This window comes from Mustela nivalis (assembly GCF_964662115.1).
Source record: "Mustela nivalis genome assembly, chromosome: 18".
NCBI lineage: Eukaryota > Metazoa > Chordata > Mammalia > Carnivora > Mustelidae > Mustela > Mustela nivalis.
The window spans coordinates 46,510,645-46,537,988 of record NC_139037.1 but is presented as its reverse complement, the minus strand read 5'-3'; the positions used below and the strand labels follow the sequence as shown (position 1 = coordinate 46,537,988).

The 27,344-nt window shown below is 47.7% G+C and overlaps 3 protein-coding genes and 1 long non-coding RNA gene across 7 annotated transcripts in view; 2 read left to right on the top strand and 2 right to left on the bottom strand.

Annotated features, from left to right (window-relative positions):
* The first annotated feature begins 1,067 nt into the window (after window positions 1-1,067).
* LOC309852617 (uncharacterized protein) lies at window positions 1,068-21,533 on the top strand. Of its 4 annotated transcripts, XR_014305283.1 has the most exons (5): window positions 1,070-1,549; window positions 2,465-2,591; window positions 8,702-8,824; window positions 9,865-11,400; window positions 19,459-21,533. XR_014305283.1 is itself a non-coding variant. In XM_082709656.1 (4 exons), exons 1-4 carry the CDS (start codon window positions 1,511-1,513, stop codon window positions 10,869-10,871), a joined length of 1,296 nt encoding a protein of 431 aa, XP_082565782.1. In that variant the 5' UTR covers window positions 1,070-1,510; the 3' UTR covers window positions 10,872-11,794. The 4 variants fall into 4 exon arrangements, 2 of the variants coding, with proteins under 2 accessions (XP_082565783.1, XP_082565782.1); XR_014305282.1 differs by lacking the exon at window positions 2,465-2,591 and having other exon boundaries at window positions 1,068-1,549; XM_082709656.1 differs by lacking the exon at window positions 19,459-21,533 and having other exon boundaries at window positions 9,865-11,794.
* LOC309853280 (uncharacterized protein) lies at window positions 15,718-19,017 on the bottom strand (the record flags this gene model as incomplete). Its single annotated transcript, XM_082711119.1, has 3 exons — window positions 15,718-16,898; window positions 17,117-18,211; window positions 18,999-19,017. The coding sequence occupies 3 exons, from the start codon at window positions 19,015-19,017 to the stop codon at window positions 16,870-16,872; spliced, it is 1,143 nt and encodes a 380-aa protein (XP_082567245.1). The 3' UTR covers window positions 15,718-16,869.
* Window positions 19,533-23,015, bottom strand: LOC309852657. Its single transcript, XR_014305312.1, has 3 exons — window positions 22,781-23,015; window positions 22,387-22,681; window positions 19,533-19,848 (listed from the first exon to the last, which is right to left on the bottom strand). It is a non-coding gene; the product is annotated as an uncharacterized lncRNA (long non-coding RNA).
* A 97-nt stretch (window positions 23,016-23,112) lies between these two features.
* Window positions 23,113-27,344, top strand: part of LOC309852596 (zinc finger protein 446-like) — a 47,744-nt gene continuing 43,512 nt past the window's right edge. Inside the window, exon 1 of the mRNA XM_082709562.1 lies at window positions 23,113-23,440. Coding sequence (XP_082565688.1) covers window positions 23,423-23,440 — 18 coding nt within the window. The 5' untranslated portion in view covers window positions 23,113-23,422. The remainder of the gene's footprint in view (window positions 23,441-27,344) is intronic.

Genomic DNA, 27,344 nt, shown 5'->3' with positions numbered 1-27,344 from the left:
GGCATGGAGCCTACAAAAAAATCACCCTGGGGTAGGCTTCTCTGGTACTCGTCTAAGTGTTCTGTTTTTCGTAGGAGACTCAGTAACACATCCTCCAGGTTAAGTGCATCTGAATTGAGTACAAGACATCCAGGAGCTGGGTTCTCCTCCTGCCAGCCTCCTCTCCCCATGTGCCCAGGATCTTTCCCCCAACATTCTCCTCCACAAGGCCCCCGAGTTGGCACCACGGCTTGACACGGGGCAGACTGTCCTCTGAACATATGCCAGACCCATTCCCAGCACCCCAGACCTGCCTGAGCCCAGTGGACCTGGCACCATAGACTCAAAACTTGTAAAATCCAACTGCTGATCTTCCACGACCGCCCCTTCCCACCAAGGTCCCCCCCAGCTGCTGGTCCCCAGGTGCTCACTGAACTCTGGCTGGAGTCTTTTTTTTCCTTTCACCTTCCCCTTTATTTCTCTTTCTTTTTATTTTTAAGATTTTATTTGACAGAGAGAGCCAGAGACCACAAGCTGGGGACGGGGTTGGGGGTGATGGTGGAGGATGGTATAGGGAGGGAGAAGCAGGTTCCCCAACGAGCAGGAAGCCCGATGTAGGGCTCCATCCCAGGACCTCGCGATCACGACCCCACCGAGAGCAGACGCTGCACCGACAGAGCCACCCAGGCGCCCCTGGAGTCTTTTCTGAGCTCTGTCTCCTGCTCTGTGAAGCAGACACAGCAGCAAGCGAGGACTCCCCGGCGGTCCCGAGCACCACGGGCTTTGACGGAGGTGAGGCCCAAAGGTGTCACTTCTCTGCGGCCCGGGACACAAGGGCTCGGGACACCCGCGGCGCTCACTCTCAGCCCGTCCCTACCCACCTCTCCTCCGCCCGGAACACCCTCTCACACTCAGACCTCTGCCCAGCCGCTCTCCTGGTCCCGCGGGTGTGGCTCCGAGGGAGGAGACCGGCGCCGGAAGTCCTGCCTCCTCCGGCGTGGCTCCTCGGAACGCTCCTATCCCGGGCCGTCCTGGTCTACATCCGCGCGAGCGCCCAGCAGTGGCCTCCCCTGTCGCCTTGGCAACGAGCAAGCGGCCCCGCGAGGGGAGCTGGGAAGTGAGGTCCTTGAGTGACGCGGGGACTAAGCTCATGGCGCTCGCTGAGGCGGCGGGACTTCCGGCGTTGTCCTTGAGCTTCTCCGCTAGCCGCTGTGGATCGCGACGAGTATCCCGAGAGCTGCGCGGCGGGCCGACTTCCCTGAGACGCTGCACCGCGGAGGACAGCGGCAGGGACCCCCGTCGCGCCCCTGTTCGCGCCCTGACTCCCAGGAATGACCCCCTCTTCCTGAGACTCGCTGTCGCCCCCTGCGGAGCGGGGCCGGAGGGTCTGGGCCTCCCACAGGCGGCTGCCTGGTCCCTGCGCACGTTTTAGACCCAGCTTCTGAGGTCCCACGGTCGGCGGGAGGTTCCTGCGCCCACCGGGGTGGCAGGTACGGCCTGAACAGGCCGAAATTCAGCTTCCGCCGCGGCCATGCTCCGCCCCCAGATTCCGACGGCCGTGGAGGCGCGGGTGAGTGGAAGGTGCCCCAGACTTTGACAACTCCGATCCCCACCCAGTTGGTCCGGGTTCCGAATGAGCTCAGGAGGAGCGGGGGAGACTGTGGCGGTTGAAGGGACAGCCTAGGCAAAGGCACAGGTGGAAGAGGGCCGGGGTCTCGAGGTCCATGTGCAGTGTGGTCGGGGGAGGGTTGAAGCTAAGAACAGGTCTGCATGGGGAGGTCTTCAGTGCAGAGCGCGGGGAGGGGGGATGCCCTTAGCAATGAACCTTGAAGGAATGGGGTTCTACTGGGGCAGGATGGGATGGTGGTTGTTCTCAGTGGAGTCACTCTGGAGATGCCATGTGCAGAAGGAGCATGTGGGGTATTCCCTTGAGTTGCCAGTGGGTGAGCGGGTGAGATTGTGCTGGGGGTGTGGAGCTGTAACATGCAGTGGTACAAAGACTTATGTACATGTCAGGCAGGAGGGCAAACTGGAAGGTCTGGGACCGGAGAGGGAAGGATGAGCGTAGGTTTGGTTGCCTCTGGGAGGTGATCTCTGGGACATAGAGGGAATTGGCTGACAGGAGGTAGGGTGGGACCTGTAGATGGCATAGATGGCATCTCTCTGGTCACCAGCCTGTTGTTGCTGTGGGCAGGATGCAGAATCCAACTGAGGAGAAGCAACAATGGAACTGGGGGCCCTGGCAGTCCTCTGAGGTCAGGGTCTTAGGAGGAGGGAGGTAGAGAGGGTATGTTTTCGTGGGAGTGGGGGTTTAGGGCTCAAAGGGAAAGATGATGTATGCCAGTGAGACTTGTGGCAGGGTCCTGCAACACTTGTGGCAGGGTCCTGCAACACATCCAACCTGGATGTGTTCCTCTGTCCATGTTTTGCTTGGCTTTTCTGCCCACTGTTGACTCCTAAGGCTCAGCTGAATCAATCATTACAGGGCTTGGTGACCTTTGAGGATGTGGCTGTCTATTTCTCCAGGGAGGAGTGGGGTCTCCTTAATCTGACTCAGAGGAGCCTGTACCGTGATGTGATGCTAGAGAACTTTGCACTTATTGGCTCGCTGGGTAAGTCTCTCACACTCTTCCCTGGCAGACTGACCACCTTTTCCCTGTAGGAAGGTGTGTTCATCGTAAAGCCCACCACAGAGGCCGTTTGCTTCCCAGGTTCCCTGTGGTTGGTGCTGTCAGTACTGGCATTGGGGTGTATATTCTTCCTCCGCCTCCTCAGCACTTTGTTAGCAGCCCCAAGGGCTGTTGGTCTCCTGGAGTAGGGCTTGGGTGCAGGTATTTACAGTTTGCCCAACCAGCTCCACTCAACCCTGCCTCTCTCTCTGGCTCTGCTGAAGTTATGGCCCCTCTGTGCTCTGGGTGTTGATTTCCTTCAGAGGAGATTTTTTTATAGGGCCCTGCCTGGGCCAAACTTCAGCCATGAATTCGAATGAGTAGATCAATTTGGGGAGTATTACCCTCTTAATATCTTTCAATTCATGAACATGACATCTCTTTCCATTTATTCAGTCTTTAACTTTTTTCAACAGTGTTGTATAGTTTTCAGCATATAAGCCTAACTTTATTCCTAGGTATTTTATTCCTTTTGATGTAATTTTAGGTGGAACTGTTTTCTTAATTTCATTTTAGGTTGTTCAGTGCTAGAATATAGAAATACAGATTTTTATATACTGATTTTGTGTCTTGTGGCCTTACTAAACTCATTTATTAGTTCTAATAGTTTTTAAAATCATATTTCATTTTTAAAATTATTACTTACATATAATGTATTATTTGTTCAGGGGTATAGGTCTGTGATTCATCATTCTTACACAATACACAGTGCTCACTGCAATACAAACCCTCCCCAGTGTCAATCACCCAGCCACTCCATTCCTCCCACCCCCCTCCACTCCAGCAACCCTCAGTTTGTTTCCTGAGATTAAGAGTCTCTTATGGTTTCTCTCCCTCTCTGGTTTCTTTTGTTTCATTTTTTCCTCTCTTCCCCTAAGTCCCAATAGTTCCTTTTTGCCCTTGCTTCCCTTGCCTTCGGCGATGTATCTAGAAAGAAATTTTTGCGGCCGAGGTCAAAGAGGTTGCTGCCTATGTTTTCCTCAAGGATTTTAATGGATTCCTGTCTTACATTTAGGTCTTTCATTCATTTCGAGTCTGTTTTTGTTATGGTATAAGGATATGGTCCAGTTTCATTCTTCTGCATGTGGTTGTCCAGTTTTCCCAACACCATTTGTTGAAGAGACCGTCTTTTTTCCATTGGACTTTCTTTCTTTCTTTCTTTCTTTCTTTCTTTTTTGAAGATTTTATTTATTTATTTGACACAGAGAGAGAGATCAGAAGTAGGCAGAGATAGAGGGAGAAGCAGGTTCCCTGCTGAGCAGAAAGCCTGATGCGGGGATCGATCCCAGGACCCCGAGATCATGACCTGAGCCGAAGGCAGAGGCTTAACCCACTGAGCCACCCAGGCGCCCCTAATTCTTCTTTAAATGTTTGGTAGAATTCCCCTGGGAAGCCCATTTGCCCTGGGCTCTTGTTTGTTGGGAACTTTTTGATTATTGCTTCAATTTCCTTGTTGGTTATGGGTCTGTTCAGGTTTTCGGTTTCTTCCTAGTTCAGTTTTGGTAGTTCATACGTCTCTAGGAATGTATCCATTTCTTCCAGATTATCTGATTTGTTGGCGTATAGTTGCTCATAATATCTTCTTATGGTTGTTTGTATTTCTTTGGTGTTAGTTGTGATCTCTCCTCTTTCATTCATGATTTTGTTTATTTGGTTCCTTTCTCTTTTCTTTTAGATAAATTTGGCCAGGGGGTTATCAATCTTATTAATTCTTTCAAAGAATCAGCTCCTGGTTTCGTTGATCTGTTCTGTTCTTTTGGTTTCTATTTCTCTGCTTTCTGCTCTGATCTTCATTATTTCTCTTCTGCTGTGTTTAGGCTTTATTTGCTGCTCTTTCTCTAGCTCCTTTAGGAATAGGGTTAGGTTGTGTATTTGAGACCTTTTCTTTTTTCCAGAGAAAGGCTTCTATCGCTATATACTTCCCTCTTAGGACTGCCTTTGCTGCATCCCAAAGATTTCGAACAGCTATGTTTTCATTTTCATTTGTCTCTATGAATTTTTAAAATTCTTTCTGATTTGGGGCACCTGGGTGGCTCAGGGGGTTAAAGCCTCTGCCTTTGGCTCAGGTCATGATCCCAGGGTCCTGGGATTGAGCCCTGCATCAGGCCCTCTGCTCAGCAGGGAGCCTGCTTCCCTCTCTCTCTCTCTCTCTCTCTCTCTCTGCCTACTTGTGATCTCTGTCTATTGAATAAATAAATAAAATCTTGAAAAAAAAATTCTTCCTGAATTGACTGACCCATTCATTCCTTAATAGGATGCTTTTTAGCCTCCATGTATTTGAGTTCTTTTCAATTTTCCTCTTGTGATTGAGCTTGAGTTTCAAAGCATTGTAGTCCAAAAATATGCAGTGAATGATCCCAGTCTTTTGGTACCAGTTGAGACCTGGTTTGTGACCCAGGGTGTGATCTATTCTCAAGAATGTTCCATGTGGGGGTACCTGGGTAGCTCAGTGGGTTAAGCCTCTGCCTTCGGTTCAGATCATGATCTCAGCATCCTGAGATTGAGCCCCACATCAGGCTCTATGCTCAGCAGGGAGCCTGCTTCCCTCTCTCTCTCTCTGCCTGCCTCTCTACCTATTTTTGATCTCTCTGTGTCAAATAAATTTTAAAAAATCTTTTTTTTTTTTTTTTTTTTTAAGAAAAAGAATGTTCCATGTGCACTAGATTAGAATGTGTATTCTGTAGCTTTGGTATGGATAGTTCTAATAGTGTTGTTTTGTTTTGTGGATTCCATGATATTTTCCATATATATGACATTATGTCATCCGCAAATGCAGATATTTTTACTTCTTCCTTTCCTTAACTGACCTGGTTGGAATCTCCAGTACTTACTAAATAGAACCGGTGAGAGTAAACATCCTTGTCTTCTTCCCAACCTGACGAGAAGAACATTTAGTCTTTTACTAGTAAGTATGATGTTAGCTGTTGTTTTTGTAGCTGCCCTTGACGGGTGAGGAAGTTCCCTTCTTTCCTTAGTTTGTTGAGTGCATTAATCATGAAAGATATTTAGATTTTGTCTAGTGCTTTCCCATATCTTTTGAAATGGTCATGTGATTTTTCCTCCTCTATTTTGTTAACATGGTATATTACAGCATTTGGTTTTCTTTTTTTTTTTTTTTTTAAAGATTTTATTTGTTTATTTGACAGACAGAAATCACAAGTAGGCAGAGAGGCAGGCAGAGAGAGAGGAGGGGAGCAGGCCCCCCCACTGAGCAGAGAGCCCTATGTGGGGCTTGACCCCAGGACTCTAGGATCATGACCTGAGCTGAAGGCAGAGGCTCAACCCACCGAGCCACCCAGGCACCCCCAGCATTTGGTTTTCATGTGTTCAATCTTGTATTACAAGGATAAATTCGACTCTGTCATAGTTTATAACCCTTTTATGTATTTATGGATTTTGTTTACTAGTATTTTGTTGACTTCTGCATCTATATTCATAAGAGTCATGAGTGCATAGTTTTCTCATAATGTCTTTGTTTGGATTGAGCATGAGGGTAATTTTGGCCTCAATGAATGAGTTGGGAACGTTACCTTTTCTTCTGTTTTCTGGAAGTGAGTGTGTGAAATATTTGTGCTAATTCTTTTTTTTTTTTTCTTTTTTAAGATTTTATTTAGTAGGCAGAGAGGCAGGCAGAGAAAGAGGGGGAAGCAGGCTCCTTGCTGAGCAGAGAGCCTGACGTGGGGCTTGATCCCAGGACCCTGATATCATGACCTGGGCCAAAGGCAGAGGCTTAACCCACTGAGCCACCCAGGCGCCCCTGTGCTAATTCTTATTTCAGTGTAAATATTAATCAGTGAAGCCCTCTGGGCCTAACCTTTATTTTTTCACCCCTGTGGGGGAATTTTTTGTTTGTTTGTTTAACTCTAACTAGACTTTCTATTTCTTCTCGAGTCAGTCTTGGCAGTTTGTGTCTTTTTTAGGAATTTGTCCATTTTATCTAAGTTACCTAATTTGTTGTCATATAATACAGTTGTTCATAGTATTTCCTTACAATTGTTTCTATTTTGTAATGTTGTTAGTGATGTCTCCTTTTCCATTCCTGTTTTTAATAAATTGAGTCTTCTATGTTTTCTTGTCAGTCTAGGTAGCAGTTTTTCAATTTCATTGCTCTTTTCAAAGATCCTAGCTTTGGTCTTATTGATTCTCTTTTTCTAATCTCTATTTCGTTTATCTCTGCTCATTATCATTTCCTTCCTTCTGGTAGCTTTGAGTTTAGTCATTTTTCTTTTTCCTGTTTCTTGAGGGCTAAAGTTAGGCTGTTGGTTTGAGATCTTTTTAAATATGGGTGCTGTGAAATAGTAAGAAATATACTTTTGTCTTAGTCTCCAATTTCTAGCATAGCTCCTAAAAAACTTGGAATCTTTGAAGTGATAAGAGTGTCTTTTGTGTGCTTATGGAATGACTGGTGGCTGGGAGTTCCTAGATAGCTTCAGGATAGGAGGTGGCCATCCAAATGATGAGGGCATGATAGTAAGGTTGGATTTTGAGCTACCCTCCTACCCCATCCTTCTAGTCCTCCACCTCTGGCCTCTGCAGAGAGTAGAGGGGCTGGAGACTGAACCAATCACCAGTGGCCAATGATTTAACTAATTATACATCATCATGAAATCTCTATAGAAACTACTAAATAACAGAGTTCAGGGAGCTTCTGGGTCCTGGGAAAACGGTGCCACTTGAGGGCATGGATGCCCCTTACCCTCTGCTTCCTCACCCCTCACTCCCATCTCCACCCCTGGCATACTTTGCCCTTTGAATTTCTTCCATTGAGCTGTTCCTGAGTTGTGTACTTTATAGTAATAATCTGGTGATACTAAGTAAACTCTTTTCTTGAGTTCTATGAGCCATTATAGCAAATTATTGAACTTGAGAAGGGTTAAATATATTTGTGGGAATCCCTGATTTATAGCCAGTTAGTCAGAAAAAATGGGAGTCTTGGACTTCCAACTGTTGTCTGAAGTGTGGGCAGTCTTGGGAGACTGAGCCCTTAACCTGTGGGATCTGACACTGATTCCAGGTAGTTAGTATCAGAATTTAATTGAATACTTGGACACAACGTTGGTGTCTGAGGTTAGAGATGTGGCGTGGAACACCCACCCTACATCTTACTCACATTTGGTGTCAGAGGTGTTATGAGTAGGGGTGGCTGGGTGGCTTAGTCACTTAAGCGTCTGCCTTTGGCTCAGGTCATGATCCTGGGGTCCTGGGATTGAGCCCCACATCAGGCTCTCTGATCAGCATGGAGTCTGCTTCTCCCTCTCCCTCTCCCTTTCCCCCTGCTTTTGCTCTCTCTCTCTCAAATAAATAAACAAAATCTTAAAAAAAGAAGAAGAAGAAGAAGAAGAAGTGCTATGAGTAAAACACCATGGAGGTGTTTATAGCTCTGAACTACTATGCCCCATTACTTTTGGTATGTTGTGTTTTCATTTTCATTCATCTCAAAGTGCTTTGTAGCTTTCTTTGTGGTTATTTAGGAGTGTTTTATTTAAATTCCATAAATTTGTGAGTTTCCCAAATTCTTTCTGTTAATTTCTATTTTAATTCCTTTGTGGTCAGAGAACATACTTTGTGTGATTTCAGTCCTTTGAAATCTGTTGAGACCTGTTTTATGTCCTAGCAAATGGTGTGTTCTGGAGAATGTTCCATGTCTGTGTGAGAACATGAGAATACATATTCTGCTTTTGTTATGTGGTAGGCTCTATAGATGTCTGTTAAGTTTAGCTGATTTCTGGTGTTATTCAAGTGCTATTTGCTTATTTTCTGCCTAGTGGTTCTGTCCATTATTGAAAGTTAGAAGTTGAAATCTTCAACTATTATTATTTATTTTTTTACTTCAGTTATGTCATTTTACCTTCAGTGTAAGGTTCTTTCACAATAAATTGTGGTAAAACACAACATGGAGTCTACCTGCTTAGCAAATTTTCTAGTGTGCCAAGGAGGTTTGTTTTCTAATACTCCATTTCCTTCATGGTTGGCATGATGACATGAGCTTCCTATGGGGTTGGAGCGATGCTCCTTGGCTTGGACTGGCCTCTTACTACCTTTTTCCCTCATAGGATTTGCACCTTCAAGGTCCCATGTGGTTGCCCAACTGGAAAGTGAAGAAGAGCTCTGGGTGCCCAACATGGTGGACTTGACTCTAGGCAGCAGAACAGAGTCCAGGAGGGGTCCTGTTCCTGGTGAGTAGGGCTGTGTGATGCCTTGGTTTCAGCGATGGGCTCACAGCATGCTGGGTATCATTGTGCACCAGCGTTTTGGTGCTGAGGCCAGTGACCACACACTATTTCCACCTTTCCTCTCCCTTCTGGACATGCTGTGTGGTCTTGCTATCCCTACCATGACTCTCAGGACCTAGATGACCCACCTCCCTGACCTTTGTGCCAGTTTAGAGCTGTCCACTGGTGACTTGAGATTTGTACATACCCTTAAATAATACTTGAATACCAGCTACTCTGTTACCATTGCCTTTTCATTGGAGCAATCACATCCCCTTCACAGTGCTCCCTGTCACCAGTGGCTGAGGCCCTACTTGAAACCATTGAAAAGAGTGACTTGGGGATCTCACCTCTTCTCCCTGCACTGCTCCCATCTTGTGTCCTCATCCCTGCTGAGCTCTTTCCTATTCGGTGATCTGGTGGTGCCCTGTTCTGCTGGGGCAGCCCTTTCTTACCCAGACTCTTCCTAGCAACGTCCTGGCAACTCTCTGGACTCCTTTTCCGTGTGTCTGACACGAGTTTTTTGTTTTGTTTTGTTTTGTTTTGTTTTTTAAAGATTTTATTTATTTATTTGACAGAGAGATCACAAGTAGGCAGAGAGAGAGAGAGAGAGGAGGAAGCAGGCTCCCCGCTGAGCAAAGAGCCTGACGTGGGACTCGATCCCAGGACCCTGAGATGGTGACCTGAGCCAAAGGCAGTGGCCCAACCCACTGAGCCACCCAGGCGCCCCTTGTTTTGTTTTGTTTTTAAAGATTTTGTTTATTTATTTGACAGAGATCACAAGTAGGCAGAGAGGCAGGCAGAGATGGGGGAGGGAAGCAGGCTCCCTGCCGAGTAGGGAGCCTGATGCAGGGCTCAATCCCAGAATCCTGGGATCATGACCTGAGCCGAAAGCAGAGGCTTTAACCCCCTGAGCCACCCGGGTGCCCCATGGCATGCGTTTTTGATGAAGGTGCCTCCTCCCTCTGATCCAGTGCTCAGTAACTGGCTTTTCTCTGTTTTAGGTCGTCCATGTAGACTGGAGGACGAGGAAGCCTCTCCAGAGCAGATGAAGAACTATGGAGTCCGCCTGTTGGAGAGGCCCTTTCTGTGTGAGGAGTCTGGAAACGATGTCCCAGCCACCGTGGGCCTCTTCCAGCACCAGGCTGCCCACAGCAAGGAGAAGCTACACAAGAGCACCAAGCCTGGGGAGGCCTTCCACGTCAGCTTCAGTTGCCAGAAGCAGCAAGGACTCCATACCACACAGAAGGCCTTCAAGTGCAGTGTCTGTGGGAAAGCCTTCCTAAAGGCATTTGCACTCCTCGACCACCTGATAACTCACCCCAAAGAGAGACCCTTTAGATGCCTGAAAGGTGGAAATGCCCCCAAGGAGAAATCTACCCATGTTAAATACCAAAAAATTCACACTGCAGAAACATCCCATATGTGTAATGAGTGTGGAAAGGTTTTCAGTTATCCATCTAAACTGAGGAAGCACCAGAAGGTTCACACAGGCATAAAACCTTTCAAGTGTGAGGAGTGTGGCAAAACTTTCAATCGCAAAGATGCACTTGTTCTGCACCAGAGAATTCACACTGGAGAAAGGCCTTATGAGTGCAGCGAATGTGGGAAAACCTTCAGCGTTCTGTCTACTCTCATTCGGCACCGGAAAGTTCACATTGGAGAAAGGCCCTATGAGTGCAGGGAATGTGGGAAGTTCTTTAAATACAACCATAGCTTCATTCTTCATCAGAGAGTTCATACTGGAGAAAGGCCTTATGAGTGTAAGCAATGTGGGAAAACTTACGTGACCCGCTCTGGACTATATCAGCACTGGAAAGTTCACACTGGAGAACGGCCCTATGAGTGCAGCCTCTGTGGGAAGACCTTCACCACGAGGTCCTACCGCAATCGGCACCAGCAGTTCCACACTGAAGAGAGATCCTATGAATGTACAGAATGTGGGAAAGCCTTCAAACATAGTTCTACCCTCCTTCAGCACAAGAAAGTCCACACTGGAGAAAGGCCATAAGAAGACAGGGCATATTGGAAAGCCTGTAGGTGGGGCTGGGCACCTTGTTCAACATGAAAGTCCTCCCTCCAGAAAGGAGATTGAGGAGAGTAGCCATTTGAAAGCTAAACCTAGCATACCCCAACATGTGCTGTGGCATGGCAGGTGTGTAGGAAGCTTTCAGAAGCTAAGTTGCACTCCGACCTGCCGAGGCTGTTGGCAGTGCGAAGTCACCGCTGGTTTCTGTGATGGAAGCCATCCCACCTCCACCACCGGGCAGGAGCCCAAGGTATGCATCAGTCATGTCAACATGCTCTGAACAGCAGATCTCCTTAGTCCCCACTCTGTGGAGGAAAGAATCATGAGTGGTGGACCCCACAATGGACTTCGCTGTGACCAGAAACTGGTCAAGAGTAGCTGAGCTGTGCTACTGGGGGCTTCCAGAGAAGATTAATCATTTCCATGGACACAGTGGTCACTCTACGTGGTTCCTGTCATGGATTCATCCACCCCTGGACCTGACTGTCTCACGCTCCCTGGAATGTATTAGGTAATGAAAGCTTTACTGTTTACGCCATGTTTAATATTGGGGGTTCTGAAAAACAAAACACAACAAAACATATTTAATATTGGGGGTTCTAATCACTGTGTATGGAGTGGCTTATGAAGAGAGGGACTGGCATCTGTGGGGAGAGGTCCCTGACTTTTGTTGCCTTACTGGGGATAGCAGGATGTTCACCTCATGGCCATACCCTGGTCCTAAAATGAAGACCATGCAGTCTTGGGATGTGGCCAGTGCTCCTGGAGTCTTTGCATACCATGGCCTTCATTGTTTTTGCAGCCAAGGGAGAGAAGTGATATCCTCTGTTTTGTGGGGTCTTTTGATTTTAAAATTTTGGGAAACAAATTTCCCAAAAGGTCAATAAAATGTCAGTTCAGCAAAACTTGTGTGTTGTAGATTTCTAGATGTGTCGCTGGTCCAAAAATTAGGCTTCCTGTGAAGAAGAGAATGTTAACTTGGAGGCATGTTTAGTGAGAGAACTATGACCCTACACTTGACGGGCTTTGAGCCACAGTGCTCAGCCAGTACCATGTGTTGGGGTTGGAAACCACTGCTGCTTTCTGTAACTGGGGTGATTCTTCTCCCTGATCCCCCACTCTCACCACTGATGGGAGAGGGGATGACCACGCAGGGTAGAAACGGTCAGGATTGAAAAGTCCGGGAACTTGGAGCACCTGGGTGGCTCAGCCAGTTAAGTGTCTGACTGTGTACATTTGCTTATTTAGACATTTCATACAAATGGAGTCACACAGTATGTTTTCCTATGAATGGCGTTCTCTTGGCATAATATATTTGAGGTTCATCCATGCTGTAAAACATGACTGGACTTCATTCCATCTTATGGCCAAATAATATTTACCATGGTTTGTTTATTCGTTCGTCGGTTGATTGGGCCTTGTTTGTCTTGTTTTGTTTTTTTTTTTAAAGATTTTATTTATTTATTTGACAGACAGAGATCACAAGTAGGCAGAGAGGCAGGCAGAGAGAGAGGAGGAGGCAGTGAGCCTGCTCAGTACAAGCCCAATGTGGGGCTTGATCCGAGGACCCTGGGATCATGACCTGAGCGGAAGGTAGAGGCTTTAACCCACTGAGCCACCCAGGCGCCCCTGTTTGTCTTGTTTTGTTTCCACTTTTCAGGTGTTACGAAAAATGTTGCGATGAACATTTAAATACAAGGTTTTGCATAAGTATGTTTTCATTTCTTTTGGGTAGATAAATAGAAATGGGATTGCCAAACTGTTTTCCAAATTGGCAGCAACTGTATAGCTCCACAGCAGTGTATGAGCATTCCAGCTTTTCTACTTCCTTATCAATACTTGTTGTCTGTTTTCCGATAGATAGCCTAGGGGGTGTGAAGTGGTTTTGATTTGCATTTCTTTAATGACCAGTGGTGTTGGGCAACTTTTCATGTGCTTACTTGCAGTTTGTGTGTGTGTGTGTGTGTGTGTGTGTAGCAGAGGCCTGGCATCAGGCCAAAGGTTCAGGCATCAAAGAGAAGAGAGAAACTGACACCAACTTTGAGAGAAAATGTAGCAGAACTGGAGGAGTGGCAAAGTGGGGAAAGGCTGAGCAGACAGTGGAGAGTGTCCCTCATGGGGAAGGTCACAGGCAAAGGTCCAAGTGCAGGGAACTACTATTGGATGGAGCTCAGAGAACTATCAGTGAGTTGGAGGTCAGAATGCACAGTATCAGTATACAGACTGCATCCCTGCTGATTGAGTGAGCTGAAAGTGCTGGAACTACTGAGCCCCACAAAGGCTGGTATCTGGAACAGCTCAAAGGTCAGAGTCATGAGACCTTTGCCTGCAGTATTCCGGCATCTCTGGCAAACATCTTTCTTCCCCAACAGACTGGTTGCTGTACTGAGCCCCAGTGGGAGACCAGGCCTGTTCCAGGAAAACACAGAAAATTCTTTACCCATGAGCTGGGGGCCATTTAATGCGATCTAACCAGCCATCCACACAATATACAAAGGCTTAAGCTGTGATGACCAGTGTCTGTCCTACCCCATTTGCTTAGAAGACTTGATCCTCACATGGCTCACTTGGCCTTTAACTTTGATCCCACATGAGTCCTTCATGTTGGTAAAAGACAATTATTACATCCAGAAAGGCAGGCCTGAGCAGGGTGGGGGATTTCCCCCAAATATCTCATTGTGCTAGGGAGTACTTGAGCAGCCCTACTGTAATTTTTGATGACTGCAAGCCTGTCTTGGGTTCCGCCTCTAATGTGGCTATCACTTCTCATCCCCTCTGGGCTTTTGGGAAAGTCACCCTGAGAAGAGGTGTCAGTAGCACTGCCTTCCCACGTACCATGCAATATGGATAGAGAGTGCACCCTGAAGCCTCTCATGTGAGAAAACTCTGTCTTTCTTACCCAAAGTCTGCCTAGGGGAATGTATATAGCCCACCCACAGGCTTTGGTAAACTGCTTTTGTATTGTACAAAATGTTTGTGTGTGTGTGTGTGTGTGTGTGTGTGTTTTTTAAGATTTTATTTATTTATTTGACAGACAGAGATCACAAGTAGGCAGAGAGGCAGGCAAAGAGAGAGGAGGAAGCAGGCTCCCCACTGAGCAGAAAGCCTGATGCGGGGCCCAAGACTGTGGGATCATGACCTGAGCCAAAGGCAGAGGCTTTAACCCACTGAGCCACCCAGGCACCCCCAAAAAGCTTTTTGAAATAGCTTCTAACATAAAATCAAAAGCCACATAAAAATATGAATATCTGGCTCTTCCCAGAAAGGTAAGAGATGTGGGAGACCCATATTAACTCCACCATGTTGTCTCCCCACCCCTTAAAAAGGATAAACTTCCTTGGTAGCTACCAGAGGTGAAATAATGAATGCCATGGCTAGGCGATTCTCTAAAAACTCTGGCTACTCACATAAACCATTCTCCAGACCATGAGCTCTATCCTCTTGATATGAGGTTCCTGTGTGGTGACAGCCACAAGGTGAACAGCTCAAGGAAAATAAGGAATTCTTACATTTGTTTGGATTTCCATTATCGGTAATACACAGGTCTGCAGGTCTTGAGAATTTCTTCACTCTTACCTCACTTGGCCATAGTCATCTGGAAAGTTTTTCTTTCTTTTTTAAATATTTTATTTTTAAGTAATTTGTACATCCAACATGGGGCTCAAACTCACAACCTCAAGATCAAGAGTTGCATGTTCTACCAACTGAGCCAGCCAGGCACCCCAATCTGGAAGTTTTTGATATACCTTTAGAACAGTCAAGTTCCCTTTAGTTTACCAGTCTGCTCCAAACCCAGTGTTTCCTACTAACAATGGCTCCCAAATGGTCTCTGTAGATCTCAGATTAAGTTATACTTGTCTCACCCTGCAGAGCCACAGCTGATGGCCAAATCGTCTCTGTAGATCTCAGATTAAGTTATACTTGTCTCACCCTGCAGAGCCACAGCTGATGGAGAACTGTGGTGCTCCTTTGTACCCAGTGGCAGTGCTGTAATTTACTAGTCTCCCCAACTCCCTATTACCTCACACCGATTGTTTCTCTGTTCACATACAGAATCCACTGGGCCTCTACCGGCCTCCCAGGGTCATATCTCCTTTATGGAACCAGAAGACAGCTTCTCCTTAGATGGGAAAACCCAGACATCTCTCTAGGAACCATCTGCCTCCTAATCCAACAGTGCAGACTAGTATCCTCTTTCAGGGTGAGCTCTGGGCCTTCTGGTAACTCTGAAACATGGGCCACTATGTTCACTTTATGAAACCTTCAGTTTTTTCCCTTGTCCTTCACATGCACTGCAAAGTAGGCCAGAACAGAATGTAGAACAACTCCCTATGTTCCTTCTACACCATGAGGCAGATGGTGTTGCGTGCCCTGCCTTAGCCATCCCTCACTCTACCCACCTTTTTCAGCCTACTCCATCAAGCCCCCCAAGAATAAAGATGATGTGAGACATACCTGGATGGCTCAGTTGGTTAAGCATCTGCCTTCCACTCAGGTCATAATCCTAGGGTCCTGGGATCCAGCCCTACTTTAGGCTCTCTGTTCATTGGGGAGCCTGTTTCTCCCTCTCCCTCTGTCTGCCACACCCCCTGCTTGTGCTCTGTCAAATAAATAAATAAAATCTAAAATAAATAAAGGTGACTTGATCAGGGCATTTGGATAGCTCATATAGTTAGGGACTCTTGATTTCAGCTCAGTTCATGATCTCAGGGTTGTGATTTTGACCCTGAGTCGGGCTCTACGCTGGGCATGGAGCCTGCTTCGGATTCTCTCTCTCCCTCTGCCCCTTCCATCCCTCTCAAAAAAAAAAAAAAAAAAAAAAAAAGACTTGGTTACTTGGTCTTTATTATCATGCAGAATAGAGAAGACCAAGATAAGCGGTTCCAGGGGAGGGTGATGTGTGGGCTCATTGGATACATAATTGGGGTTACATGCAGACATGACAATATCCATGAGGAATGTGCATTTTTCTGAGAAGTCCAAACTGGACATCCCTCGAGGCCCTTGACCAACATGGGGTTAGTTCACTTCCTAACCATTTCAGAGGCAATGGGAATGAATCCATTCCAGTAGGCCCAAGACAATCCTGTTTCCTTCCACAAAAGGGGAAGGGAAGCACAGGGAGCTTTTCTTCCTGCATATGTAGATGACTGCTGCAAATATTTGGATCCAGGCAGGCTGGAAAGGGGTTTATGCTCCAGAGGGTTAGAAGCTCAGTCCTGGGCTTCTCAGAAAGGGCAGAGTACCTTCTGAAGCCTTTTCCACACTAGTGGTACATCCAGGTAACTTCTCTGTGGGTATTCTGCTGCACGAAATATGACTTGGCTGAAGATCGTCTCAGAAGGATCATCTCCATAAGGTTCCTTTCAGGTATGAATCCTTTTATGCTGAGCAAGATTGCAGAGGCGGCTGAAGATTTTCCCACAGTAGCCACATTCATAAGTCCTTTCTCTGGTGTGAACTGTCTGGTGTTGAACAAGTGTAGATCTTTCACTAAAGGCTTTCCGACATTGGCTGCACTCATAGGGCCTTTCTTGTGTGTGAACTCTGTGGTGACGAACCAGGTGAGAGTTATTGCTGAAGGCTCTCCCACATTCACTGCATTCATAAGGCCTTTCTCCAGTGTGAACTCTCCAGTGATAAATGAGGCTGGACTTTCGGCTAAAGAATTTCCCACATTCACTGCACTCATAAGGCCTTTCTCCAGTGTGAATTTTCTGATGTTTAATGAGAATGGAGTTCTGGCTAAAGAATTTCACGCATTCACTGCACTCATAAGGCCTTTCTCTTGTGTGAACTCTCCAGTGTTCAATGAGACTAGAACTGTGAGCAAAGGCTTTCCCACATTCACTGCACTCGTAAGGCCTTTCTCTTGTGTGAACTCTCCAGTGCTCAATGAGACTAGAACTGTGAGCAAAGGCTTTCCCACATTCACTGCACTCATAAGGCCTTTCCCCAGTGTGAATTCTCCAGTGCTGAATCAGGCTGGAGCTGCGGCTGAAGGCCTTTCTACATTCACTGCATTCATTTTTTTTTTTTTAAGATTTTATTTATTTATTTATTTGACAGAGAGAGATCACAAGTAGGCAGAGAGGCAGGCAGAGAGAGAGAGAGAGGAAGCAGGCTCCCTGCTGAGCAGAGAGCCCGATGCGGGACTCGATCCCAGGACCCTGAGATCATGACCTGAGCCGAAAGCAGCGGCTTAACCCACTGAGCCACCCAGGCACCCCATTCACTGCATTCATAAGGCCTTTGCCCAGTATGTACTTTCTGGTGCTGAATGAGGGTGGAACTATTGCTGAAGGTTTTCCCACATTCGGTGCACTCAAAAGACCGTTCTCCAGTGTGAACTTTCTGATGTCGAAGGAGGTGGGAGCTTTGGTTAAAGTCTCTACCACATTCACTGCACTCAAAAGGCCGTTCTCCAGTGTGAACCTTCTGGTGCTGCGCAAGGTTGGAGTTATTGTTAAAAGCTCTTCCACACTCACTGCATTCATAAGGCCTTTCTCCAGTGTGAACTCTCCAGTGCTGAATGAGGGCAGAGCTGCGGCTGAAGGCTTTACCACATTGATTGCACTCATAAGGTCTCACTTGAGTGTGAACTTTCTGGTGCCGAAGGAAATTGGAGCTTTGGCTGAAGGTTCTTCCACATTTGCTGCACTCAAAAGGCCTTTCTCCAGTGTGAACTTTCTCATGCCGAGTGAGGTGTGACCTGTTATTAAAGGCTTTCCCACATTCACTGCACTCATAAGGCCTTTCTCCTGTGTGAATTCTCTGGTGATGAACAAGTGTGAGTTTGTGGTGGAAGGTTTTCCCAGAATCACCACACTCATCATATTTTACTCCAGTGTGAAATTTCTGGTGTTTCCTCAATTTAGAAAGGTGACTGAAGGTCTTCCCACATGGTTTACACACATGACATGTTTCCTGATCATAACATTTTTGGTGATTAACAAGGGTTAATTTTCCTCTAAGGGTTGATTTCTCTAAGGAATTTCCAACTGTTGGGCATCTAAATGGTGTCTCTTTAGAGTGAGTTCTCAGGTGGTTGAGGAGAGTGGAGGTCTTCTGAAAGGCTTTTCCACAGTTGCTGCACTTAAAGAGCTTCTGTGTGATATGGACTTCTGTGAGCTGCTCAAGATTAGAGTTGTGTGAAAAGGTCTCCCTGTACTCTGTGCTCCTTTTTGGCTTCCTGCTGCTGTTAGTGGTTGAGTGCTGGAAGAGGTCATGGCTCTCCAAGTCATCCTTACCACCTTTTCCACAAGTGAAGGGCTTCCCCACAAGTGAAGACAGGTGAACTGTAAATTCTCCACATGTGAGTCCTTATCCTTGTCCCATCTGAAGGGCTTTTCTCCACTGAGCTCCTGGTGCTGGTGAAGGTTTGCACTGAACGAAAATTCTCTTCCACATGTTCCACATGTATAGAGGGTCTCCTCAGGATATGTTCTTTGATGTTCATCCAGGTGCAAAATGTCTTTCAAGAATGGGCCACACATATCACAGGTGTCAGCCTTCTGGATAGAAGGATTTGCACTGGGGATCCTGACCTGTGACATCCCTTCTATAGATGTATTCTGCTTGGAATGGGCCCCTTCATCTTCCACTCCATGCCAACAACCTGAAAGCAGAGAATTTTCTGGGAAACTGAGTGTTCCACTTGGTGGAAAGGGTAACTTCATTAGAACTATGTGGCTGAGATATACAGGAATGGGTCCAAGGGATGTTGACAGGCCAAGGGCCCAGAATAAGAGTGAAGAGCCTACTGTGCAAGACAGGACCTAACCAAGCCACAGAATAAAGGAGGCCTTACTAAAGTCAAGGACAAAGAGAAGGACAAATGATGTGTGTGTGAGTGTGCGCGTGCCAGTAAGTGCATGAAAAGTTGCTCAACACCACTGGTCATTAAAGAAATGCATATCAAAACCACTTCACACCCCCTAGGCTATCTATGGGAAAACAGACAACAAGTGTTGATAAGGAAGTAGAAAAGTTGGAATGCTCATATACTGCTGTGGAGCTATACAATGGTGCTGCCAATTTGGAAAACAGTTTGGCAATCCCATTTCTATTTATCTACCCAAAAGAAATGAAAACATCCTTATGCGAAACCTTGTACTTGAATGTTCATAGCAACATTTTTCTTAACACCTGAAAAGTGGAAACAAAATAAATGCCAAGCAACTGAGAAGCGAATAAACAAACCATGGTACAGCTCCACAGCAGAATGTTATTTGGCCATAAGATGGAATGCAGTCCTGACATGTTTTACAGCATGGATGACCTCAAATATATTATGCTAAATGAACGCCATTCACGGAAAAACATACTGTGTGACTCCGTTTGTATGAAATGTCTAAGTAAGCAAATGTACACAGTCATAAAGTATGTAAGCAGTTGCCTAAGGCTGAGAGAGAATGGCTGAAGGAGGATGCGGAAGGAATGTTAATGGGCACATTTTCTCTTTAGGTGATAAAAATGTTCTAAAATTAGTTTAGCCAGGATTGGTCAAGCTTAGTTGGATCCATCAGGCAGACGACACGTGCCTGATCCCCAACTTTTGTTCCCACAGGGTCCCTGGGCAAGAGCTATTGGGACTATTCATGAGGCTGTTGAGAAGAGACGTGGAGAATGCACACAGCCCAGTCCCAGCACCCACAAGATCTGTAATAGGAAACCTGCAAAGAACCAGTGCCTTGGGTCTAGCTATGGGGCGAACAGAAATCTTTCTGTGAGAAGAAGGCAAAAGGGCAGAAGCTGGTCACCATGCTGGGCCAGGCAGAAAGGCCTTACCAAGTGAGGTCATGAGCTCAAAGTTCTCCAGCATCACACTGTGGTACAGGTGCCTCTGGCTTACATTAAGAATCCCCCACTCCTCCCTGGAGAAGTACACGGCCACATCTTCAAAGGTCACTGGGCTCTGCAATGACGGGACACCTAAGCCAAGGCACCAATGGATGGGCTGAAAAACAAACAAAATATTTAAATGGATGTAGGCCCTTGACCTATGACTCAGAGTGCTACCACACCTACTACTGGCACGTCCTCTTCTTGTGACCCCCTTGGTCCTCTTCTCCTCACTCACCTGCAGCTCTTCCTCCTCCTCAGTCCCCCACCTCGGAGGAGATGAGAGGCCCTGACACCACTGGTGTCCCTCTCTCTTTGTAGTCCCACTGGTCATTGTATCCAGGCCAACCCAATCCAGAGGAACACAAGCCAGATGGGCAGACAGTTGCTGTCTGAGTGCTGGACTGGCCAGGAACCCCTCCCCACGGTAAACAAACTCTTGTGTTGTGTCTCTTGTCTCTCCAGATCACATTTCACAAGTATAAAAAAATTCAGACTCTCTTTTCTCCCTTAAGCCTCTAGTACCAAGGCCCTGGGCACACTGGTTCACATTCCCTTACCTTGTACATGTCATTCTTTGGACTACACCATCATCATTTCTAACCCCCCTCTCCCCGTCCACACCACAGGCATCTCCCTAAATCCCTATATCCCACTCTGCGCACAGCACATCCAACAAAGGCAACCAAGATCCAACACTGAACCTGGCCTGCCTGGATCTCCAAAAAAACAGGACTTCCAGAAACAGCCATCACTTCTCGTTAATGCCTCCCCTCCTAGCTGTGTTACTTCAGCCTTCAGTTCCCCAGAACCATGAGTAGATCTTAAACACCCCTGCTCTCTTCCACCTCTATCCTTGTCCCCTCATGCTGTCCCTTCACATGTCAAAGCTGTTCTCACTCTTCCTAGTAGAAAAATCCCAGACCTACTGTCCCCTATCCCTGGCTTAGGGACTCTTAGGCTACACTGACCTTTTCTGCTCCTGATTATTCTCCAGCCAGACACCCCCTCCCCCACCCTCAGACCCCAAGGAGGGTGGCCACAAAAACCTGATGAGCTGTAGAGCGGTAAACCAGTCCTACCTCAGGTCCCACTGTCATCCTACCTCTGTTACTTTTATGCTTCATGTCTAGTCTGTCATCAGAGGCCTGGTCACCATTCTGGTCAACCCACAGCCACACATCATGTCCACACACAAGTATTCATCCATTGGATGTCTCCAGCCTGGACTTGATATAAAGCATACATGATACCTTAATTTGGAAGTGTGTCAGATACCTCAAATACAATATGGCCCAAACCCAACTCTTTATCTTCCCTCTGATATCTACTCACTCTAACTTCCACATCTGTCTATCTGGGTCAACCCTCTTATCTCACTGTGTCACATCAGGAAATCTAGTCCACCCTACTTAAAAAGTTCAAGAGCCAACAATTTCTCCTACTTCTACCTTTGGCCTAAAAGCACATACACCTGAACTATTGCAGTCACTCAGTGGAAGACTCAGTGGTCATCCTACCTCCAACCCAACCTCCACTGCCCCCTGACGAAATCTGTTCTCCATTCAGCATCCAGAGGTAGCTTATTAAAACCTGAGTCAGGGGATCTGGGTGGCTCAGTGGTTGAGTGTCTGCCTTTGGCTCAGGTCATGATCCCAGGGTCTTGGGATCAGGCCCCTTGTCGGGCTCCCTGTTTGGCAGGAAGCCTGCCTCTCCCACTCTCCCTGCTGTGTTCCCTCTCCCACGGTCTCTCTGTCAAATAAATAAAATCTAAAAAAAAAAAAAAAAAAAAAAAGACCTGAGTCAGAACACCTCCCTTCTCTGCTCTAAACTTTCCACACTCCCACCACACTCTATAAATAGAGACTTAGCTCCTCAGCTTGCCATTCCAGGCCAATACCTGTCCTCCTGCTATCTATGTCCACCAAACAAAATACAGACCTGTAGTTCTCTGAACATTTTCATCCTACACTCACCTCCAAGAAATTTGCACATCCTGGTCCCTGTGCCTGGGACACCCTTCCAGACCTTCTCCCATAGAACTCCAGAAATGTGAATGTCAGGGGAGGTCATCAAGAAAATGTGACGGCCAGTTGACCCATGCATGAGCTGGACCTGGGCAGTGGAGGTTTGTCATCACCTCTGGCCCTTGGAATGTGTATTCTTACCCCCTCCCAGAAATTCCCTCAGGGACAAAGCCTTGAGATTGCGATGTGGTGCTGAAACCATCTAGGTGGTATCCATGACTGAACTAAGTTAAGGTCTCTGTATAAACTTATGATTCAGTGGGCTGATGTGGAGGTCTACTCTTCTTGTGGCTGTCCAAGGCAAGCTTGCTGTGTACCTGCCCTTGCTTATTTAATCTGCAACCTACCAATCTGGAGTGACCTGCCTCTTTCTTCACTTTCTCCCTGCCCTCCAACTTCAGGCTCGCTGTCAGATTACAGCAGGGAAGCTCTGGAGGAGGTTGCCAACTATCAGTGAACCCCTCCATATAACTTCCGGCCTGGATTTCGGATGCTAGGAGAAGTGACTCTGGCCTCCAGACTCAAGCGTAGGTGAAGAGTCCAGGACACCACTCTTCCCCGTACAGGCGCTACAGGATCAGGACTGGGATCCCAGCGGGTGAGGGGCTGGGACACCCTCCACTCACCTGACTCGGGTACATCTGGGACGCTGCTGTCCTGGTCAGTCTGTGGTTTGGGCGGGACGGTGCGAGGCGGCGACAGAGACAAGCAATGAGGGCTAATCCAAAGCTTCAAACCCCCACTGTCCGGGGTGACCGCGGGCTGATGGTCGCACTAAGGGCCTTAGTCTTCCCCAGCATAGCATGCACCCAGGGACCTGGGAACTGCATCCCGGGACCTTGGGACGAAGGCGAAGCGGGGGAGTCGTTACCTCCGTTCTGCATCCGGGGAAACCAAGGCTTAGGAAGGAGGAGCCGTTAGCTGAGGGGGAAAAGTGCGTGCAGTGGAGTAGTTACAGTCCCTGCACTTCCCTACCCTCATCTCTGGTCCCTGGGGCCACCTGACAAGCACCCCACCTACCGCGAATTGAGGAATGCAGTGGCGACAATGGAAGTCCCGCCCCATCCTCAGCTGCTCACGCAGAAAAGCCCAGACCCTGAGCAAGCAGGGGCTCCAGGTCCGCAGCCCGCTACGACTCTAGGTCCCGGAGCCAGTCACCGCGCCGCTGCGTCGTTGCCGAGGTGATCCGGACCACGCCTGGCTTGTCCCTGCTTCCGCGACGCGAACTACATTACCCAGAAAGCCCCTCACCAAGCGTTCCCTCAGTGTATCCCTGTGCGCGCGCCGTCTGAACTCTGGCCAATGATGGGCCAGGGGCGTTTCCGGCACGGCAGAGGTCTTCCGGTCACCACTTCCGGGATCCGGGCATTTCTTTGGCCGCTTGCGGTTTTGTCTGGTGTGGCTGAGGGACCTTGCTGCCAGGTTGTGGCCTGTATCCGGGAGGCTCCACGGTCCTGCGGGCGTGATGAGTGAGCGTATCGAGAAGTCACGGCTGAAGAATCGTGTCCTGGCCCCCACCCGGCTAGACTCAGTCCCAGTGTCCTAGTCCCCGACTGAACTCCAGGCCTCGACGTTCAGGACGATGGAGCGTTCGCAGGGGCCGGGTCTTCAGCCCAGAACCTAGTGTCGTGAGATACAGAGGACGCAGGCAGAGGGATCTGCATGTGCAACGACTCAGAGGTAAGACCGACCCGAGGACATTCAGGAAAGCTCCGTCTTCCACTGCAAGGAGCCAAAAGCCTGAGAGGAGTGCTAGGAGTCATGGAAATTTTTTAGTAGAAGAGGGATGTCCATGAGCTGATGTAGGATTTTGAGAGTATCCCAATGAATACCCAGTAGACATACTAAGTGAGCGCGCTGGTGGGAGACGGGTTGTGGCCAGGCTGAAAACAGGAAGATTTATGAGGATGCTGCCGCAGGATTCGTCGGGACCGTTACGGTGGTGGCCTGTCCGGGGCAGAAGTAGGAGAGGGGAAAGAAGCGATCATATTTCGGTTAGATTTTCAAGACGGAGTTGATGGGTTTTCGGGGTGGATGTGAGGAGTGAATGTAAGTGGCAGATAAAGGACCATCCCAAGGGTTTAGAAGGAATGAGGTACTACTGCTCGTTGAGATGGTCCCAAAGGAGGAGGATGTTTTGGGGAAGATTAGCAGTTAGATTTTGTAGACGTAGAGTCCGAATTGTCTGGAGACCTCTGAGTGGGGGTGACATATGTACTGTGAACACACAGGGAGTTCTGGTTTGGACTCCCATTCCAGGCTGTGGTCCAAGGAAGGGCCTGAGAATGGCATTTTGGAAGGAGAGTCTTGAGTTGTGGTTACAGATGAATGGCTCTGAGGTGAATGTGGGGTATCCAGACGAAGGACCAGTGGCTAGGTGGAGGACATGGGTGCCAAAAAAGAGAAGTGCTGTCCAAAGACCAGTGGATCTGGGGAGAGTGCGCATCCAGGAGGACGGCCAACCCTCAGAGGGTGAGCAGGCATGTCAGGGAACAAGGTTTGGGAGACGTAAGGGGAGGTGGCTGGCAGGACAGACTGGGGCCCCAGGTCCCATGCCCAGGGCTCACAGCCATCTGCTCCCTGGCCTGGTATTGCAGAGCCTGTTGACCTTTAAGGAGAAGGCTACATATCTCTTTTAGAAAAAGTGGGGCTCCTTCAGAAGGCACAGTGGGGCTACTACCATGGCATGGCCCTGTCCTCGCCAGGTTAGGCCAGTGCGTTCCCCGTGGGTTGTGCTGCTGGTCCTGATGCTGGCCCGTGTTTGATACCTCTTCTCCCAGACTGCTGCATAAGCAACCTGAACTCTTTGTCTTGGGACCTTTTTATCATGGTTAAGGGTCAAAAATATCACAACCCACATAGGAGATCACATCAAGCTTGGTTATTATCTGGCCAAGAGACCCCATCAGGGCCTGTTGCTTTTCTGTCCCCTCTGTCAGGGAAAAAAACCCTCCAGCAAGTTTTCTGCCAGCTGTCCCTTGTCAGTCCTTGTGATGACACGTGAGCATTGACATGGTCATTGATTATGGGGACAATGAGCTTTTCTGCTGAGATATTTTCTGGTTCTTCGTTTCATGAGGTTCCATTCTCCAGATGCATAGCGATCCTCACCCCTCTTGCTCTGTTATGGGTAAATCCCCTGACATGGGGCTGACCTCTCACAGTGGGATCACTTGATCCCACCTAAGAATGACTGCACTACCCTAAATGTGGTCACCCAAGTTGAACTTGGCAAGGAGACCTGGACAGGGCAGCTTGAATCATTTCTTGACCAGAGAGGCCCATGGAGGACCAGTACTGGTCAGCACAAAACTGTTGTGGGAGGGACTGTAGCAGTGGGCTCATCTCTCATCTGGTACTTGACCTATGCCCTCTGTTCCCCTGGTCCCAAAGTGAGTAGCCATGCCTCTTTTCTATCATTCTGACCCCAAGTGCAGTTTGTTCCCTCAAAGGAAGGTAGATACAGTGGCTGTGGCTGGACCACCCTTACCGCACAGCCCCTGCCTATCGCCAGGCCCTTCCAGCTCGACATTTTGTTGACCCACAGAGAATTAACACTGAAGTAAACTATCAGTCACCAAAAATGTTTCAGAATGGGGAAAAAAATCCCAAGTACGTTGGGAAGGTGGGAAGGTTATCACCTTTGCCTCCATCCTGAGAAAGCAGGAGTACATTCATATCTTCAAATGTTGTGAGTGTGGTAATATGAGAAAACCTCCAGCCAGAACTCTATTCCTTTGGACCACCAGAATGTTCTCCTTGAGAAAGCCTTTATAAAGACAGTGAGTATGGCCCAGGCTTGAGCGAAATTTTCCATTTCCCCCTTGCACTAAAGGACCCACATGCAGAGAATGTGGGTATCTACGTCCAGAGCTCCATTCTTGTTAGCACCAAGAGATTCATGTCAGAGAACAGTTGTACAAATGCAGTCACTTTCAAGAAAATATTGAACCTGTCTCCCATGATCCTTATTGGAGAAAGGCATAATGAGTACAGCTGATGTTGGAAAGCTGCCTCTCACAAGATTGAATCCAGTATTGCAGCAAATTACTGCATTGTGAGTGAGTATAGGGAATAGGAGAGCAAAAAGCTGCAGCTCCTGTCGTGTTCTGCATAGAAATATTAACTGGAGAAAGCTCCTCTGTGTACAACCAGCACGGGAGAGCTGTTGGCCACAGCTCCTGCCCTGTCAACACCAACAACTTCAGTAGAAAAATGCCATTTGAAAGCAGTGAATGTAGTCTTCCACTGCCCTTTTCTTTTTTTTTTTTAACATTTTATTTTAAATAACCTATTTTACAAACTTTGTTCAATACAAAAGAATTGATACCTGAGAAAGATCCTACGTAGAACCTTCAGCCACAAGTTGGACCTTGTATAGAAGAACATTACCTGAAGAGACACTCTGTAACTGGCCTGTGTGTGGGGAAGCCTGTAGGGGCCACACTGGACTTTGAGACCACTTGTTTCACTGCTGGGTGCTGTGGGAAAAGCCCTTCTGTGTTTGATGGTCCCCTCCTGTTGCTCAGCAGAAGCAGTCCCTGTTCCCTGCTTGCCTTCCCCTGGAGAGATGGCGGTGGCCCGGCATCCACTGAAGTTGTATTACGGTACTCACCTGTGACTGAATTTGGCATGGACTCCTGCTCTAAGCAAAGGGCCTGATGGGATAGCTTTTGGAGGGCTTCTGGGTAAATTTCCCATTATTTATGGACCTTGTGAAGTCTGCCTTTGACATCCCTGATGCCTTCATCAAGCTGCTTCAGGTCCTGCTAACAGTTCTTATGCATTGCTGTCATCATCCAGCTCTGGTACCAGGACCTCACACTGCTCTGGGCCATTTGATAATGCATTTATCACTCGTTAATTCACCTCTGATGTTAGACTCCTGTTTAGCAGGAGTGCATAGAGAATGTGACAGAGGTGTTCATAGGTTGGTCGTGAGGGCCCCTGTAGCACCTCATAGAGGGCACAGCAGCAAGGCATGGCTCATCTCGGTCCAGATGTGACCAGTTGGCCTTTGTACCCCGTGTTCCCTGGCAAAGAATGAAGCTTGTACGTTCTGAAGCTTTGGACCTGGAGTTCGCCTAGAAAAGGCAGTGGTTGGTCTGATGGTCTGTGTTTCAGGGACTGTCCTTCCCATCTCAGCAGTGTTGAAAGGAGGCCCCCTGCAGGCCACATCCTAGCAATATATCACCCACTTGTGTTTGTGTGAGAAGGAAATGAGTACCATTAATGGGTAAAGAACACTGATTGTGACAGATAGGACATGGAGGAGCCTGGCACACCATTTTCATGAGTGGGTCCTTGCAAGATGAAGGTTTACAGGGTGTCTTAAGGATCTGTGTAGCTGGGGCACCTGGGTGGCTCAGTGGGTTAAAGCCTCTGCCTTCAGCTCAGGTCGTGATCCCAGAGTCCTGGGATCGAGCCCCATATTGGGCTCTTTGCTCGGCGGGGAGCCTGCTTCCCTTCTTCTCTCTCTGCTTGCCTCTCTGCCTACTTATGATCTCTGTCTGTCAAATAAATAAATAAAATCTTTAAAAAAAAAAAAAAAAGGATCTGTGTAGCTCCCAGAGCTGTATGCCTA